The sequence below is a fragment of the Capricornis sumatraensis genome, chromosome 2 (assembly GCF_032405125.1).
Source record: "Capricornis sumatraensis isolate serow.1 chromosome 2, serow.2, whole genome shotgun sequence".
NCBI lineage: Eukaryota > Metazoa > Chordata > Mammalia > Artiodactyla > Bovidae > Capricornis > Capricornis sumatraensis.
This window is the reverse complement of record NC_091070.1, coordinates 147,237,428-147,255,798: the sequence shown is the minus strand read 5'-3', so window position 1 is coordinate 147,255,798 and position 18,371 is coordinate 147,237,428. Positions and strand designations below refer to the sequence as shown.

Below are 18,371 nucleotides of genomic sequence, written 5' to 3'. Positions count from 1 at the left end.
CCACTACACTCTTTGTTTCTGTTGTATTTCAGGATTTTCTATTAATTTCAGTGACAAACTCACACAAAAGAAATGGGTTTTAAAAAAATACCCATACAATCTCAATGAAGGCACAGGTCATAATTATACATGAATGAACTGATGGCTTCCTATAATTTCTGATGTCCTGAATCAAAGTCCTTAGAAGATTGAATTGTAATGGCAGTATCATTAAATTAAATTATAGAAAATCGAAGTAATTCAGTGGGAAAAAAAGGTAGTATAGTACTTATATCCTCTATATATATACAATAAAGGAGAGTGAACATTTTGTGATGAAACTATCACTAAAAACAACTGACTCAGTCTGGGTTTTGGTTGTAATAGAAATTCCTAAGTAGCTTTTTATTAACAGAAATTTTAGACTAACACTTAAGTCAGATGAAGGGGATATAGAATTCTGAAGGCTAAGTCTGGAACAAATGATTTAAACTAAAAAGTAAAAAAAAAAAAGCCAGGGTTAATTTATTAACATAATCATTTCAAACTATTTTAAAGGGAAATTATTCAAATTGTTTATTTACTATCCCTTTTCTAAATAACTCATGAACACCCAGAAGCAAACTTTTTTTTTTCACAGTAGCCCTTCGAAAGATTTAAGACTGAAAGAGTTTATGAAGAGTTTGAAAATGTAATTTAGCAAAGGGATATTTATAAATTTGTTTCAGGGAAATGCTCTGGAATATTGAAATTACTCTCCAGCTAACTGCTTAGTTTTTCTATTCAACATTAACTGAAGCATTTTTAAAGTAGGGTTATCCATAGGGTCACAAACAGTCAGACATGACTTAGCAACTGAACAACAATAAACTGGATATTTTACCACTAAAATGTTAAAATATTTGTCAAAGCATGTTGCAGAATAAGATAACAGAAATAAACAGTGGCAATGAGAAATGGTGAAAGTGAAAGTCACTCAGTCGTGTCCAATTTCTTGCGACCTCATGGACTGTAGCCAGCAAGGCTCCTCTGTTCATGGAATTCTCCAGGCAAGAATACTGGAGTTGGTTGCCATGCCCTTCTCCAGAGCATCTTCCTGACCCAGGTCTTCTGCATTGCAGGCAGGCTTTTCACCAATGACACATTCTTAAAAATGGTAAAAGACTTTGAAAAGCAAAAAATTGCCTATTAACAATGAATTCTGAAACCCTAAAAGACAATTTCCATTTATATAAACTGCAAGGTGGTCTAAAATATTTTGTGATTTTTTAATAATTCAGTTAAACTCTCAATTGGCAAAAATTTAAGCAAGTGATGTTACAACCTAAATATTTTTATTCAATAAAAATTTTCCTGACTCCCCACCTTCAGTTGTTTATACAAATGTTTCCTTTGCAGTGAAGCCTCTTTTTTCACATCATGTATCATCTTACATATCAGATAATATACTTATGTTCCATATTTATCATATCTTTGTCCTCACTAGAATGTAAGCGACATGAGGCAATGAACTTTTGCTTTTTCTACTCACAGAAGTATGTATTCCAAATTCCTAGAATAGGAATGCAGGCATGTAAATTCTCAATAAATATTTATTGAATAAATAAATGAATGATTCTCTGTGATATGTACTGATTAACAAGAAATGCATGTTCTGTCACACTTATCAAACCAAGGAAAAAAAATTTAATTTTCTGTTTTTGAAATGTCATTACTTTTTCTAAAGTCACCTAGAAGGTCATGGTTATTGAATGCATTTAAAACTGAATTTGAAATTGCAACTTTGAGTATAATTCTTTATTCCAGCAGTGAATTCACCTATCTGTGTAGTTTACATATGTGTATCAAGAATATTAGAATCAAATGTTTAAACATTAAATTTAGTTTAATCACAATTCTGTACCTATTACTTCTCTTTCTATACTCCAATGTATCAGCACCATCATGCTATTTAAATACACGTCATTTGTATGATGGTGTCTTGTAAAAACTGTGTCTTATCAGTGCACATTTTACATTTGAGTAGAAATAGTTAGAAAAATAGATTTCATAGTAGTCCACCTTAAGATATATAAGTGGATGATCTTTTCAAAGGAAATATGACAGAACCAGAGAAGAGGATGATGTAGGCAGTAAGAACTAGGGGAGAAATGGCAACAGAAAATGGGAGGGTGATGATGGAGGGATTTAGGGCCTTGAAGTGTTCAAAAAATTGCCAGAGGGAATTTAATGGCGATTTTTTTTTTAAGACGAATAAAAACTGATGCTTACCCAAGGCCCAGCTGACATTAAGCATTGTGAATTTGGGGAAAATTCAATTGACAGAGTTACCTGAATTTCTCTAATAATATTCAGCAGCCCAGAACCATAGCAAATGAAAGATTAGATTAACCCAGGTCTAAGAAGTAGAACAGGGTAAAATTTAGCTACAATGGAAGAGATATGGAAATATTATACATTTTCCACCCTATTCAAATGCTAAGTCAAAATTGTAAATTCAAGGATTTTCCCACTCATAACTGTCCTAAATATATCTTAACACTGTTTTTCTTCCCTGGTGGCTCAGATGGTAAGGCGTCTGCCTGCAATGGGGGAGACCTGGGTTCGATCCCTGGGTTGGGAAGATCTCCTGGAGAAGGAAACGGCAACTCACTCTAGTACTCTTGCCTGGAGAATCCCACGGATGGAGGAACCTAATAGGCTACAGTCCATGGGGTCGCAAAGAGTCGGACACGACTGAGCGATTTCACTTTCACTTTCACTTTAGGTAAAATTGGTTTAAAATACTTTCTGGCTGAATAAAAACGTGACTAAAACTAATGACACATCAGTTCAGTTCAGTCGCTCAGTCATGCCTGACTATCTGCGACTCATTCACTGCAGCACTCCAGGCCTCCCTGTCCATCACCAACTCCTGGAGCTTACTCAAACTCGTATCCATTGAGTTGGTGATGCCATCTAACTAGCTCATCCTCTGTCGTCCCCTTCTCCTCTCGCTTTCAATCTTTCCCAATAACAAGGTCTTTTCAAATGAGTCAGGTCTTTGCACAGGTGGCCAAAGTGCTGGAGTTTCAGCTTCAACATCAGTCCTTCCAATGAATATTCAGGACTGATTTCCTTTAGGATGGACTGATTGGATCTCCTTGCAGTCCAAGGGTCTTTCAAGAGTCTTCTACAACACCACAGTTCAAAAGCATCAATTCTTCAGTGCTCAGCTTTCTTTATAGTCCAACTCTCACATCCATATATGACCACTGGAAACACCATAGCCTTGACTAGATGGACCTCATTGGCAAAGTAATGTCTCTGCTTTTTAGTATGCTATCTAGGTTGGTCATAACTTTCCTTCCAAGAAGTAAACATCTATTAATTTCATGGCTGCAGACACCATCTGCAGTGATTTTGGAGCCCCCAAAACTAAAGTCTGCCACTGCTTCCACTGTTTCTCCATCTATTTGCCATGAAGTGATGGGACAAGACGTCATGACCTTAGTCTTCTGAATGTTGAACTTTAAGCCAACTTTTTTGCTCTCCTCTTTCACTTTCATCAAGAGGCTTTTTATTTCCTCTTCACTTTCTGCCATAAGGATGGTGTCTTCTGCATATCTGAAGGTTATTGATATTTCTCCTGGCAATCTTGATTCCAGCTTGTGTTTCTTTCAGTCCAGCGTTTCTCATGATGTAGTCTGCAAATAAGTTAAATAAGCCGGGTGACAATATACAGCCTTGTCATACTCCTGTTCCTATTTGGAACCAGTCTGTTGTTCCATGTCCAGTTCTAACTGTTGCTTCCTGACCTGCATATGGGTTTCTCAAGAGGCAGGTCACGTGGTCTGGTCTTCCCATCTCTTTCAGAATTTTCCACAGTTTGTTGTGATCCACACAGTCAAAGGCTTTGGCATAGTCAATAAAGCAGAAATAGATGTTTTTCTGGAACTCTCTTGCTCTTTTGATGACCCAGCAGATGTTGGCAATTTGATCTCTGGTTCCTTTGCTTTTTCTAAAACCAGCTTGAACATTTGGAAGTTCACAGTTCACGTATTGCTGGAGCCTGGCTTGGAGAATTTTAAGCATTACTTTACTAGCGTGTGAGCAGTGGGTTTTTAATACACACCACACTAGATAATTCAGATCGAAAGACAACATAATATCTAGAAGGTATAGCAGCATACTATATAAGTAATTTTGAGCATTACTTTGCTAGTGTGTGAGATGAGTGCAATTGTGCAGTAGCTTGAGCATTCTTTGGCATTGCCTATTTTAGGGATTGGAATGGAAACTGACCTTTTTCAGTCCTGTGGCCACTGCTAAGTTTTCCAAATTAGCTGGCATATTGAGTGTAGCACTTTCACAGCATCATCTTTTAAGATTTGAAATAGGTCAACTGGAATTCCATCACCACCACTAGCTTTGGCCCACTTGACTTCACATTCCAGGATGTCTGGCTCTAGGTGAGTGATCACATCATAGTGGTTATCTGGGTCATGAAGATCTTTTTTGTACAGTTCTGTGTGTTCTTGCCACCTCTTCTAAATATCTTCTGCTTCAGTTAGGTCCATACCATTTCTGTCCTTTATTGAGTCTATATTTGAATGAAATGTTCCCTTGGTTTCACTAATTTTCTTGAGGAGATCTCTAGTCTTTCCTATTCTATTGTTTTCCTCTATTTCTTTGCACTGAGCACTGAGGAAGGCTCTCTTATCTCTCCTTGCTATTCTTTGGAACTCTGCATTCAAATGGGTATATCTTTTCTCCTTTGCTTTTTGCTTCTTTTCTTTTCACAGCTATTTGTTAGGTCTTCTCAGACAGCCATTTTGCTTTTTTGCATTTCTTTTTTTGGGGATGGTCTTGTTCCCTGTCTCCTGTATTATGTTATGAACTTCCGTCCATACTTCACCAGGCACTCTGTCTATCAGATCTAGTCCCTTAATCTATTTCTCACTTCCACTGTATAGTCATTGGGATTTGACTTAGGTCCTACCTGAATGGTCTAGTGGTTTTCCCTACTTTCTTCAATTTAAGTCTGAATTTGCCAATAAGGAGTTCATGATCTGAGCCACAGTCATCTCCCGGTCTTGTTTTTGCTGCCTGTATAGAGCTTCTCCATCTTGGCTGCAAAGAATATAATCAATCTGATTTCAGTGTCAACCATCTGGTGATGTCCATAATGACACATAATTGATACATAACCTGCAATTTCACACCAGTAAAAAACTGTGTGTGTAAATTTACATTTCTAACAACATCAACTGGGAGTCAATATTTTACGTAGCTGGAAAGTCTCCAAGCCTAAGCTGAAGGAGCACTTTGGCGGCCATTTTTTAATACCATGTTGACCCTCTCATCCCCTCTTCACAATCTGGTAAAAAAAAATCACAACTCAAGCACACGCACTTAAAAAATTCATTCAACAAATGTTTACTGTATTTCTATACACCAGCCAATACATCAGGTGACTAGTGTTTTATGATGATGCTTGGCATGAAAAGATACATTATGCCAAGCGGATTTCCTCTTTTGAAAATTTAAGCCAAGAGATAGATACTCAGCTGGTAAAGTATTTCATGTAAAAGGTGGAACTGAAGGACCACTATGTAGAATGGCCCATGATGAGCATGTGCTAGGCAGTTCAGCGGAGGCAGAAGTGAGGAATAAGTCTTAAAGAGGAACAGACAGAACTATAGATTCCTTTCGGGAAAAATCACATGGCTCACAAAAGAGAGGTGGCAAAGGTCTCTGCCCTCTCTGGGTAGAGAACTGCCCCATTGGTTCCTGTAGTTCCTGTCTGCATTCATAAATACTATACAATAGGCTTCATTTTCTTCAGGAAGTTTGAATGATTATTTGCTTTTCAATCTCAGATGAGCCTAAGCAGAAACTGCAATTTGAGTGATTATTTCACCACATGTTTTTATGAGGACACATAGCACTTTCTATATTCACATATCTGCATTGTATTTACATATCTGTATATCTGCTCTGTATTCTTTCTTCCTTTCTGACGCCCCAAAGTACCTTCTTTCATAATTTTTCTTTTTCTTTTTTTTTTACATGTTGATGTATGGCAAAACCAATACAATATTGTAAAGTAATTAACCTCCAATTAAAATAAATAAATTTATATTAAAAATAAATAAATACATTAAAAAAAGAAAAAAAGAGTATAACAAAGTGTAGTGAAATTTAGCAAACTTAAAAAAAATTTTTTTTCTTTTCTTAAGGAACTTCTTCTGTCATTCATTTAGTTATGCTTCCTGGAAATAAATTCTTGGTATTTCTTGAGTTAAGAATGTTTTATCTTTCTTTCTTGAAGGAAATAGGATTCTGGGTTGATCTTTTCTTTCAACAACTGAAAACTTTTGTCCCACTTTCTGGATTTCATGGTTTCTGATGCAAAATCTATTGTCATTAGGATTTTTCGTTCCTTATAAGTAAAATGTCATGGTTTTCTTGTTTTCAAGGGGTTGTTTGTCTTTAGTTTTCAGAAGTGTGATGATGATATGTTTTGGTATAGATTTCTTTATGCCTCTCAAATTTGGGATTCATTCAACTTCTTGAATCTTATAAGTTTATGTCTCTTGCAAAAATTGAGAAGTTTTCAGATGTTATTTCCTTTTCATCCCCTCTTTCCTTGATCTCTCCTCTGGCATTCTGATAACATGAATATTAGAGCTTCTGCTGTACTCCTGCAGTTCTTTGATACTCTGTCCACTTTTTCCCTTTCAGTCTTTTTTCTCTCTCTTTTTCAGATGGGTTAATTTCTACTTCTCTATCTTCCATTTCACTGATAATTTCTCTGTCCTCCCCATTCTGCTGTTGAGGCTGTCAACTGACTTTTGTATTTGCTATTGTATTTTTCAGTACTGAAGTTTTCATTTTTTCAGTACTGAAGTACTTTATATCCTCTATTTTTTGAGACCTTTCATATTTTCCATTTGTTTCAGGCATATTTGTAATCGCCATGTTAGAGAAATTTTATGACGACTGATTTCAAAATCTTCATCAGATCACTCTAAATCTCTGTTAGCTTGGTATTGGCATCTATTAATTGTCTTTTACCATTCACCTTGAGATCTTGCTGAGTCTTCGTATGGTGAGTGATTTTCAATTGAAACACTGACATTTTGAGTACTATGTTAAGTGATTCTTCATCTTATTTAGAACAGTTTTAGCTGGCTTTTCTGAATACCACTCTGGCAGGGGAGGGGGGAGGTTGCTGCCTCCTTTCTGCCCAGGTACCCTACTTGACCTCCATTGACTCTGAAGGACATTCTCCATGTTACTGCCAGGATAGGATAGGAGATCTGGCTCCCCACTAGGCCTCCGCTGACACCAGGGGACTTTGGTGGGAGGGACAGAGTGGCCTTGTTACCACTGGGTGGTGATAAAAGTCCTCATTCCTCACTAGTCTTCCTCTGACAGTGTCCCAAAGGGGAGGAGAAGGGATACCTCATTACTGTCAGTTGCGGTGGAAGTCCATGCCTCCAACATGTGGGGAGATCATTACTGCCCACGGGCAATGCTAGTGTCTTGTTACAGCCTCCTGAGACTGGAAGTATAAGACTCATGCTTGTACTTTGTTTGTGTGGACAGGCCTGGCACTGCAGGTTTTAGCTGCAGCATTTGGCTGGAGTAGAGCAGTCATGGTCTCAAAGTTTTCTGTCTGCTAGGCTGCCCTTTCTTGGTTCTCTAGCTACAAAGGGTATATATATATATACTTTTTTGTTTTTTGGTGTGGGGAGGGTCTACCCCTGTTGTTGTTTTCCTGTTGCTGGCTTCTTTGGATCCAAGTCTGGATATATGAGGCAAAAAGAAAACCCAGGAAACTCTCCACTCTGTTGTGCCCTGGGTCCTGAGATTCCTAGCCAGACTGCCTTCTCCTCACATTTCAGAGTCTCTTTATGTTAGTTTTATATATAAAGTTCAGAAGCATAGGAAAAATTACATCTACTCCATCTTCTTGGAAGCAGAAGTCTGACTCCATTAACATTTTGATATATGTTGTTTTCACTTTATATTTCATAATGGGATGTTAACTCCAATTGTCAATTTGGCAACATATTATTTTACACTTTACATTCTTGCCAAAGAATATAAGAGATGCTAAACACTCTGCTCCCCAATTACCATCAATGCTAGGTAGTAAGAAGCCATATTAAAGGAATATGACCTCAGAAGTCACAGCCTACTTGCCATGTGAAAAATTTTACCTCTGGTTCACATCACATCACTGAAACCTGCATATCTAGCCCCTGAGAGTAATGCTTATACTATAAAATGCGGGGGCACTATACTGCATCTACACTGAACAAGATTATAATGTAAAAAGCAAGTATATAATTAATAAAAAATAAAGTGATTTCTAAGTTATTTGTAGAGGGTTAATAACAGTATGATGCACTACATCTCAAAGTATCCTTTTATGAAAACAATGAAAGAATCTCCCTCAGCTTTATATCACAAGGAGGTAAATAACCAATTTATTTCTATATTTTGAAAAACTGTGACTTCCTTGCTTTGGCTACCAGGAAGTTCAGAGTCACTTCGGTCAATCCTTACAGTACCATACAGCAGAGATTTTGTATTGGCCTTACCCTCGGCTTCTTTTATTTTTCAGTCAAGATTCTGCTTTTACCCAGGTTTCCTCATGTATTTGGTTTTTATCCAGTAGCACAGTATGCATTTTGGTACCTAATCCCATTTATTTTAGAAACATACAGGTGCACAAATATGTTTTAAAAAATAGAGGGTTTATAAGCTCTTAAAAGGATAGGAAATGATAGGAAATGAACCTCAGGGTTGTTCTCAACTCACAATAGAAACTTAATAAGTGCCACCCAGTTTGATCCCACAAGGATTCTTTCTTAAGAGACCCTACAAGAACATATTTGTTGTCACATAATTTACACTTTATTTGTTAGATGGAGCTTTATGAAGGGACAGACAAACACAAGTATTACCTGGAGCACCGAAGCACCACTGTGGAGAAACTGAAGACCACTTTCAGCTGAGTCAATTCCACCAGTGGCCAAAATGGGAAATCCAGGCAAAGCGCGAGCAATGGTGGTCACAGCTCTCAAAGCGATAGGTCTGATGGCTATGCCTATGGAAAATAAGGGTGATCAATGGTTAGAATATTGACCACTTGAGCATATTGCCTTATAACACTACTGTGTGATGGTATAACACTACAGTGTTGTACTAGACAAAATTCAGTTTCATCTCTACTTAAGATACATGAGTATGCAAAATAGAAACATTGTTATGTTTCAAAGTATGTTAATTTATAAATGGATATATTCTTATTTTAAGGACTTTGATGCTATTATTGCATGCAGGAATGTTATGCAAGTGGGTACAGCAGTGCAAACTCCTGCATAAAATACATACATACTACAATTTGATATATAGTACCGTGTAAAAGATTGTATGGAACACTCAAGCATCTGTTTGAGAAAGAACAAGGAATGGCAGATTTTGTAAAAGAAAAACAATCACATACAGTGCATAAATAGACATACAGCTCTGTTATGTTTCCACGAAGTATAAAGCAGCTGGTGTGAATCGAGATAGTGCAAAACAAGTAAGGTGCTGATGAACTTACAGATTCCATATTGCATTTTACATGTATTTTCCCAAATCTGACGAAACATAGTGAGCCTAGTCTAATTTTTCATATGTTAGAAAATTTTAACCTAAAGAGAATTTACTAGAATTCAGTAATTAGAGAGTGTATATTTGATTTTTTATACATTATTTAACTAAACATTACCAATACATTATTTGCTAAGTGTAATAAAAGCTGCAGGGATGGACAGAAGACATCATTTTTTAGGTCATATTTCACATGGTTACACTTTATAAGGCTGCTTAGACTCTCAAGGGTTAACACAATACGGAGTAAATTAATGTTCTCACAATATAGATATAATTTAATATTTCTGATGTACACTCATAAGCCAATGGTCCCTTAAAGGCATTTTCTGAAGTAAAAGTAGTTTCTTTTGTGCAAGAATGTGGCATTGCCTCAACCAGACCCCTACAAACAACTAAACAAGTGAAAGGTAAAACAAGTCTTTTGTGGTGAGTACTTTGGCCTCCTGTCCACCATTACCAGCATCTTTACCAGTATTCTCAGTATGTAATTATTGGTGTTCCCATTAAGGAAGCACAAAGAGCTTTCATTAAAATCAGTGGTTGGGCATCTTTGGTCGCTCAGTGGTAAAGAATCCACCTGCCAATGCAGGAGACATGAGTTCTATCCTCAGTCCAGGAAGATCCCACATGCCGAGGAGCAACTAAGCTCGTGTGCCAGAACTACTGCGCCTGTGCGCTAGAGCCTAGGAACCACAGCTACTGAGCCCATGGGCTGCAATGAGAAGTCTGCACACCACAGCTACAGAGCAGCCCTTATTCACTGCAACTAGAGACAAGCCCTCACATCAGTGAAGACCTAGCACAGCCAAGAGTAAGTAAACAGAAATAAATTTTAAAAAAATAAAAATAATTAAAAAAATAAAATCAGTGGTTTTCTTTTCATCTTGTTCATTTCAGATGAAACTGAATTTATGTGTAACTAATGCTTTTGCATTCAACACCAAAATGTTTGTGGAAATGACTACTTGGTGCTCCCAAACCTAAAAATATCTTCCGCTGGATATTAGCATTCGTAGGCAAGAACATTCAATGCTGAAACTTCGAAATTCCATAACTGACATTTAAATACAAGGCAGTAAGTTAGGGCCATTTAGAAACTGAGCATCAAAACCCTATTTCTATTTTAAAATACTTAGCAGTGACTTCTTAGTCTGAATGTTTTAATCATTGAAAAAGGCGAACACAGAGGACGGGAGGATGCATGGAAAGAATACACACACACATACTTATAAAAACATATCTTCAGCTATACAAAAAAGAAATTTGAGAGTAAAGTTTAGAGGGAAGCATTTTTAGGGAATTTGTAACTTGAATCTTTTAGACAGACATATAGCTATCCTGGCATAATATAAATGACATGTTCAATATATACTAAGTTGATGGCTCCTTTACACACATGTTACTTTGAAGCAATAAAGAAATATTGGGATTCTTTTTTATTTTTTTTTCTTATTCAGTTGACCCTAGAGAGCAAAGGAAATTTGTGCTAAGCAGATAAATAATTTATTTCTAACTGCACTGTTAGAAGACTATCATTAACACTAAGGGGTAAAGTTTCAAAGTGGTACACAGGGATTTGGCCACATATTCCAATTGATATTAATGGACATCAAATGGCAAAATCCCAGAACACAGCTTTGAAAATTTAACCAGTTCTTTTTAAAGGGCAACATTATTACACAGGTGTTAAAGAACATCAGCAAACCCTCAGTGGCATTTTAAAATGTTCAGTTAGGTCAATAAGATGTTTTCTACTTGATGTTTTCCTTCTTTTTCTAAAGCTTTTCTAATTTACCAAATGAACATGAAAACCTTTCAAACTAATAAAGGTATCTTTTTAAAAATTAAGAGTAATTATGTTCTCTGAGGAAATGTGATCCAAAAATGAAGAAATGGATCCTTCTGTTGCTGAGTAATAGTAAATTCAGTTTTAATTTCCATTATAAATTCTATTTGATTGGTTTTCTTAATTACTTGATTTAAATGAAATATAATCTACCTGTTCTCAGCGTTTTTTATGGGGAATAGGTTTTAAAAATGACTTTTATCTGCCATGAAAGGTTTTCGGAAGGAAACTGAAGGTACATAAAAAGATCTTTCAAATTGTTATACAGAATTTTTTAGTTTTAAAATGACAGAAATGAGGAATAGTAGATTCCTCATTTAAAATAATAGATTTAAAATAATAGATTCCTCATATAAAAATAAAACTTCTGGTCATATATATCAATACTACACAAGATTATACATATGTTAATTAAAATGCATAAAGATTTTCAGAATCATGACTATTGAGATAATTTTTTTTTAAATTTTGGCACTGCTATGGTAATTAATGATTTTAGATCAAAAACCAGGGAGGAAGAGTCCAGTTCGAGAAGCTCAAGGAATTAAAAGTAGACTCCATCCTAAAGGAAACAACAAGGTTTAAACTTAAAAAATTGAAATCCTATTAGCTTAAATTAACTATTAGGCAACGTGCAATTTAAATTAAGTCTTCATCTACATGGGATAACCAGATGGGCCTGATGGGGAATTCAGTTACATCAAGCGTTTCCATCTCAAATGTGTGGGATGCGCCAAGGAAAGTTAGCCATCCTGAATCCTCACATTTTGAAAAAGCTGCAGGTTCAAACAAAGAAACAAACAAATGTGAACCAGACCTGTGAGTTCCAACACTGATGCCAAGACATGTACCATTAAGAAAACTTTGCATTCATTTAAACATCATATATTTTATAATTACTTCTAGAAAGAAGGGAATTTGAAAATGAACTAGTTACAATATCAAAGAAACAACAGGGTCAACTTCTTAGGTTAAAATTCTAGCTCCACTATTTACAAGCGTGTAATCTTGTGAAAATTTCTTAACATTTTAATCCATAAAATAATAAAATTTTAACAACTTCACAAAGCTGTTCTGAGGATTAATTATATATATATACATACATACATATATATATATATATATATATATATATATATTGCTGCTGCTGCTGCTGCTAAGTCGCGTCAGTCGTGTCCGACTCTGTGCGACTCCTTAGACGGCAGCCCACCAAGCTCCCCCGTCCCTGGGATTCTCCAGGCAAGAACACTGGAGTGCGTTGCCATTTCCTTCTCCAATGCATGAAAGTGAAAAGTGAAAGTGAAGTCGCTCAGTCGTGTCCGACTCTTCGCAACCCCACGGACTGTAGCTTACCAGGCTCCTCCGCCCATGGGATTCTCCAGGCAAGAGTACTGGAGTGGGGTGCCATTGCCTTCTCCGATATAAAGGGCTAGCTCATGATAAAGATTATATGTGTGTGCTAAGTCACGTCAGTTGTGTCTGACTGTCTGCCACCTCATAGACTGGAGCCTGCCAGGTTCCTCTGTCCACAGGATTCTCGAGGCTAGAATACCGAAGTGGGTTGCCATTTCCTCCTCCATGGGATCTTCCTGACCCAGGTATCGAACCTGGGTTTCTGGTATTGCAGACTGATTGAGTCACCAGGGAGGTGCCAAATATTATACAATGTTTGCTATTATAATCTGTACTACCCTGAAAGGACAATTGATTTCAGAGGGAGCGTTTATTTAGTTTACTTCGAGCCTTCTATGTTGCTGTGTGCTTAGTAATGCATTTTTTTTTTAATTGTAGACAAAAGCATGATGCCCAGGATGATGAAACTTTATAACCTCTGCTCCCTTAGAAGAACCATCTCCTGCTTCTTTTCGCCATCTCTACTGAGTGACGTCATGATGCTGACTCCAAAGCTAAAAATCTCAAACACAGACATCCATATATTACATTTTTTTTTGAGAATCAAAAGGTCCATGTGCTAAATCAATATGCAAAATTTTTAACGACATCAGAACTTGAGTTTATTTGTGAGAAGTAAGCATAACTTTACTTAGCATCACTAAATCCTTGAAAAGACTTTTTTAACGGGCAAGATAGTGTGGAACATATGCTAATTTTGGATAACTGAAATTTTGAATAATCGAATTTAATTCTGTTTGGTTTTGCCTTAATCATTTCACTTCTAGGACAGCTACTGTTACAGAATTAATTGTTAAAGCTAAGTCCACAATAAACTCCCGGATAATAGCTCTAGCAGGCAATAAAACAGAAGTTGGGTTATAATACTCACTCGTGCTCACTGTGTATACAAAAAGAAAATGTAGTTTTAATTTGCTTACATTAATTAAAATATAATGAATTAAGTGGATAACAAATTCATTAGAAATTGAACTTTGACTACCTAATTGTTAACAGTTTCAACATCACCCAGAAGAAAGAAAATAGTAGCAAATCAAGACTTTCAAGGATTTAGGAGTTGAGAGATTGATTTTTATAAAACACATAAGTCAAGCACCAAAAATTTATATTTTAAAACAACTTTAAAATGCTAATGAAACTAATATACTGATACATATGTAAAGCACAACTAATTAAAAATACATCTCTACACACGGATTAAAGTCCCCTGAGAAAATTAGCATAATTCAACCAGAAACTGAAGTACTAGAAGGATCAGGGTTATATCAAGAGATGTGAAATCTAAACAGGAGAAATGAGAGAGAGAAAACTAGTTGTTTTATATTGTTATTTCAGGTTTATTGAAAAACTAAAATTTTTCTTATGACGTTTTAATTTTTGTTAAGTATTCCAAGAAAATTTCTCCCAGTCTTTATATCTTTATAACTGTTTATCTGCTTTATAACATATTCAATATGGTCATAGTCAATTCATATTCAATAATTTGGTTCCTAGAATGTGCTAGACATTTTATTTTAAAGCAATAGAATTAATCCTATTTACCAAAGAAGGGGACATTTACCTCTCTGGGTGCTTGCTCATGAAGTGATTTCCAAATTCCCTGATACTTGATACGGAGACTGGGGCTTCATATACAGCGTGTGTTTTAACCCTTGCAGCACTGTGCAGGTAGATGCTATCATGTATGTGAAGAAAGGGTAGTTCAACCTGAATAAAACTTGTTTGATGTCACAGTTTTTAAAGTTTAAAGATCAAGTCTCTGTGTGGAGTCCATACTTTTGAACTGAGAACTGACAGTGCAGCAATTATGATGAACATCACCTTCAGAAAGCCAGTATCAGTACTGCCTGTGGTCTAATGCTCAGACAGTTCCGAAAGTCCACCCAAGTAGGTGTAAATCTTGACTCTATTACTTTACACAATTGTGACTTTGAGCAAGCTCCTTGGCTTCCTAGAACATCAGTTTTTGGTATCTGTGAAACAGGAACATCAATAACAATATCATAGCAGCTTGGGGACTATTACATGACACAGTTTGTGGAAAACATTCAGTCCAGTGCCTGGTTTGTAGTGTATAAAGGTTGATATTACTACTGAAGTCACAGACAATTGATCAGAGAAATAAGCATTCACTATAAACATGTGGGGTTAAACACTTAATACTTAAGGGATGTTAGTTAATATTCTAGATAGTAAATTTGGAGATCCCAAGTCATTTCATTTCCAAAAAATATAGTTTAAGTCCATGACTGCAAATGCATTTATTTGTGTGATGAACTTTTATTAGATTTATAATGCAATTTCAGTGTCTAAAGGTATATGTCTTATCCTGAAACCCCATTTCGAGAAAAATAATCCATTAGTGCATAGATACAAAGTAACGTGTACAAAGATGTTTCTTGAAATACTGTTTTATATAACAAAACAGTGAAAAATAACCTAAATAATCACTAGTAGTTATGCTAGAAAATAAATTATAGTTCATTCATGTAGGATGCTGCAGGAAACCTTTAAAATTGACATGGCAATATCTCTAGGATACGTAGTTATGTGTTATATCACAAGTAGTAGAACAATATATAGGGTGTGGTCCCATTTTAGGTAAAGAAAAAATATGATTACACTTAGTATGTGGACGTGTAAATGCACAGAATACTGTGTTTTAAACTGCTAATAATTATCTCTGGGGTAACAGGCTGAAGAAGAACTTTTACGTTTGATATCTATGCTTCCATATTATTTGATTCTCTTAGGTAAGAAAGTATTTATGATTCACTTCTGCAATGAAAAATGACTCTTTTTTTTATATAATGCATCTAAAACAATACAGGAATAGGATTCTATGCTGTGAAATTTTATGTACAAGATGTGCAGTGCTTCTACTCTCTGTACATTCAGAAGAGCACTTTTGGTTCTATATCTAATATTTTAAGTAAAATATAAACAGAATATATCCAAAACAGGGTGAACAGGATGACTGTGATCTCTGTCCCTATCTTTCTTTCACAGACACACACACATAATGAGATGGAACGAGAGATAGAAAAAGCACATAAATAGTTTTGTTTGGAATCAAAGGGTAAGCAAAATCAGTAAAGTTAAATTTCAGTAAAGCTAATTGTCAGTTTTATGAAGTAGTTTAGGCTACAGTGATTTAGCAGAACTCAAGAAAGCAAGAAAATGTATCACACTTATACCAATTAAGGATATTGAGTTATATTACTGAAGTATGCAATCTTAATTTTAACAATATCTGTCAAAATAAATTCTATCCCTATAATTTAAAATGTGTATATATATATATATATATATATACGTACATACATACACATATATTATATGCAAATAGTTTATTATGTAAAGTTAATTCCACTGTTTCGGCTACAATAAAATTAATTTTTAAACAAAATTTTTAAACAATAATATGTATATATGTGGTGTATAAAATGGCTGAAAGTATTAATAATCTAATGGTTGTCTTCAAGTATTTTAAGAGGAAATCATGAAGAAAGATTCCATCTATGTTTTTTCTCAAAAGGTAACTAGAATTGATGGCACACACTTTTGGTTTTATTATTATTATTTTATCATTAATTAATATCATTGCTAAGTCGCTTCATTCGTGTCTGACTCTGTGTGACCCCATAGATGGAAGCCTACCAGGCTTCCCCATCACTGGGATTCTCCAAGCAAGAACACTGGAGTGGGTTGCCATTTCATTTTCCAATGCATGAAAATGAAAAATGAAAGTGAAGTCGCTCAGTCTTATCTGACTCTTAGCAACCCCATGGACTGCAGCCTACCAGGCTCCTCTGTCCATGGGATTTTCCAGGCAAGAGTACTGGAGTGGGTTGCCATTGCCTTCTCCAAATTAATATCATTAAAATTTGCCAATTGTAAATTCAGCGACAGAAGTAGCTACATTGGTATGCCCTATCACTTGAAACTAAATGGGTACTTGGCAGGTAGTGGCCAGCAGAAAAGACCTCTGTACTATAGAAAATATTGGATTATATGATCTCTTCCAATTAAAAATTCCAGGATACTATGAACTTTGTCATGGTATTTTAAGAAGTAATTTTATATGCTCTGTTGTTTCCCAATAGATACCAGTGATAAAGCTAACATATAAAAGGATCGATTATAAGTGAAAGTCAAATTTTAACATTCAATGCATTCAATATGGGCTTCCCTGGTGGCTCAGGTGGTAAAGTGTCTGCCCGCAAAGTGGGAGACCTGGGTTCGATCCCTGGATTGGGAAGATCCCCTGGAGAAGGATAAGTCAAATAAACTTCAATATATTTAAAAAAAATAAGACTAAATTTTGTAACTAATTTTGTAACTAATAAAGAATTGTTGTCCACATATGATAAAAGCAAGAATGCGAGTATAATTGTTGGCTAGGAATTAGATAGAAACAATAGTAATTTATGACCTAGCTTGCCTAGAAGTCCCAGTTTGTCACACCTATATTTATTTGTAATTACATGATGCAATTATAAATACCATCCTCTTTCACTCAAAAAGCACCTAGTTTGGATTACAAATTATAATGAAATTGCATTTAGGGATTATAGCACAAAAATAATTATGGAAGCAAATGAAATTTGATTTAGAAAAAAATCATAATCTATGAAAAAATTAGCAACTGACTACACTGTCCAAGACTCAAAGGATGGCGTGAAGAGACATATTTCCTTGAATTTATTACTAGAAGGAAAAATATAGGGTATTTATATGTGATATCTGGGCATAATTATTCTATATGTTCTTTCTATTTTCAACCTGTAGGTGGCCACCACAAGCTACACTTATTAAACAACTCATTAGTAGCATTTTCAATACTGTGCTCTTCAGATAATTAGCAATTTATTTAAATAACCAATTTCTGTAGAAATAATTGCCATGAAATGCCCTGAACCTACTTTTTTATAAACTATAATAAAAGTGTTAAGATAATCCCTGACATTTGCAAATGCCATTAGTTCACCTTTCCTTTTGATAGTGCTATGGCATTATGCTTAAACAATTACCCGATAACACAGCGGTTTAATGAAACAGTACAGTAAGCACATTCTTCAATATGGTCAGCAAGGACATTCAGATTTAGAAAGAAATCCAGTATGCAGACATGTTAACATTGAGTAAAGACACACAGACAAAAGAAACAAGATTACTGAAATAAGTACATTGCTGCTATTTCCAACTTGGTTTAGTTTTCATAGTAGATGCTACAATATATGTATTCTCTTTGGAAACAAGAATGGAAAGTTTTGCAAATTGGTTCATGCAATTGGCTGATATTAATTAAAATCATGTGAATCTATGAATATGCAAAATATACTCATCATATTAGTTGTTCAGCAACCTCTACAAAAGAGAAATAAGTAGAGAATTTTTCTTACTCTCATTTTTAAAATATTTAAGTATGTTTTTACTTACAAAATGATGCAAATTTTCAAAGCAGAGTTATCAA

The 18,371-nt window shown here is 35.3% G+C and overlaps 1 protein-coding gene across 2 annotated transcripts in view; it reads right to left on the bottom strand.

Annotated features, from left to right (window-relative positions):
• The window catches only part of DPYD (dihydropyrimidine dehydrogenase), a 933,909-nt gene that overhangs the window by 168,350 nt on the left and 747,188 nt on the right, over positions 1-18,371 (bottom strand). For both annotated transcript variants that reach the window (XM_068962754.1, XM_068962760.1), the window contains exon 19: positions 8,940-9,082. In XM_068962754.1, coding sequence (XP_068818855.1) covers positions 8,940-9,082 — 143 coding nt within the window. The remainder of the gene's footprint in view (positions 1-8,939; positions 9,083-18,371) is intronic.